At 39.0% G+C, this 1,518-nt stretch overlaps 1 protein-coding gene across 2 annotated transcripts in view; it reads right to left on the minus strand.

The window, feature by feature from the left end:
- LGR4 (leucine rich repeat containing G protein-coupled receptor 4) overlaps window positions 1-1,078 on the minus strand; it is a 44,656-nt gene extending 43,578 nt beyond the window's left edge. For both annotated transcript variants that reach the window (XM_035891192.1, XM_035891191.1), the window contains exon 1: window positions 1,012-1,078. In XM_035891192.1, coding sequence (XP_035747085.1) covers window positions 1,012-1,046 — 35 coding nt within the window. In that variant the 5' untranslated portion in view covers window positions 1,047-1,078. The remainder of the gene's footprint in view (window positions 1-1,011) is intronic.
- Between the last annotated feature and the right edge of the window lie 440 nt (window positions 1,079-1,518).

Here is a 1,518-nt window from a genome sequence, read left to right on the forward strand (position 1 = left end):
ATTTATTGAAAAATCCCTCAACATAGCATTCATAGTTCTAAGTCTAGCCAAAGTCACAAATGAGGACAGCCTTACTTTGTATTTTAAATGCTCTTTGATACGAGAAGTGCTACTTTGACACTGAAAATGCAAGAGAAGCAAAGGAAATTGCAGTGGTATTGTCTTATCTATTGCTTATTACCCGAAGTCCTCAACGCTCTCTGGCAAAGGTTGAAGCATTACCCTCTCTGCATAGATAAGGAAACTAAGGCATACAGAAGTCACTTGTCACATAATAGTACTTACTAAAGTAGTTACTGAAATGCAAAGCCTTCTCCCTGTTTGACTCTGAAACCCAACCTAATCCAGGACTACACTGTGAAAGGGGGCTTCAACTTTGCAAAGGCATCTCTCAGTTTAGACTTCAGTTCAGCAACACTGGACGCATGAGTCTCAGCACAGCTCGAGGACTCAGAAGTCCAAGTATGACCTACGTAAAACCTAAAAAAAAAGCAAGCTAAAAAAGAGAGTGGGATAAGAGGAACATGGGAATTGGAGAGATAAATTTCTGCCAGAGAAACTAAGAACAAGAAGTCCTGTACCACAGAACCTGAATTTCTGATGCAGGTCAGGATGGGCTTGTGAGCACTGCATCTGCAGCCTGCAGGGACAAGGGGAGCAAGCTGCTCAGTAAATGAAACAACATATATTTTATGGAACTTATGCAACAGCTATACTGCAGCTCCTTCGGAAACAATGGTAATTACACACCTCTTGTGTTATCTTTGGATAACACTGCAATTAGCATGCGTCATCACTCTAGCCATGATTAAAATAATTACCATAAAAAGTCCCTTGTAAGTAGCATTTACTGTTCTGGTTTCCAAACACATACAGGGTTCTTTCTGTTAAAGCATAATTGTTTTCTCTGTTCACAGCTCAACTTAACACTATTTCTTCCCCCCCCCCACCTTCCACTTTACCCAGCCATCTGACATTGTAGCAAAACTTTAAGGTTTGTGAAGTACTTACAGATCTTCCAAGAAAAAGAAAGTTCTTGAACGCATCCTCTGGTAGCCTTGTGATGTTATTCATGCTGATATCTCTGGAGAAGAAGAAATACAGATTTATCAATAAACAGTAAGGGATTTTTACACTCTAGGAAAAGGAGGAGAAAAAGACAGCCTGAACAGATGGTATGAGCAGAAAAAAATAGCATCGCACAGCAATATCTCTTCCTAGAAACATACATGCTAAACCTATAAAGCACAGTAATTTGAGAATCCAGTTGTACCAAAGACCTATACAATGGAAATTGGATAAAAAAAGTTCTCTGACACCTCTAAGCAAAAAAATTACTGTGAAGCTACAGGGTATGTGTGTAAGGAAGAGGTTCTACAGTACTGTTATCCCCAGTACTAATTTTTACCAACTTACACATGCATACAATTTCAACACAGATTATTAAGACCGCTCTAAAACCACAGGATATGAAAAAATTAGAAAAAAAAATTGTGACCACCCACCACGCAAATTTCC

The sequence above is a fragment of the Egretta garzetta genome, unplaced genomic scaffold (assembly GCF_000687185.1).
Source record: "Egretta garzetta isolate BGI_Z169 unplaced genomic scaffold, ASM68718v1 scaffold523, whole genome shotgun sequence".
NCBI lineage: Eukaryota > Metazoa > Chordata > Aves > Pelecaniformes > Ardeidae > Egretta > Egretta garzetta.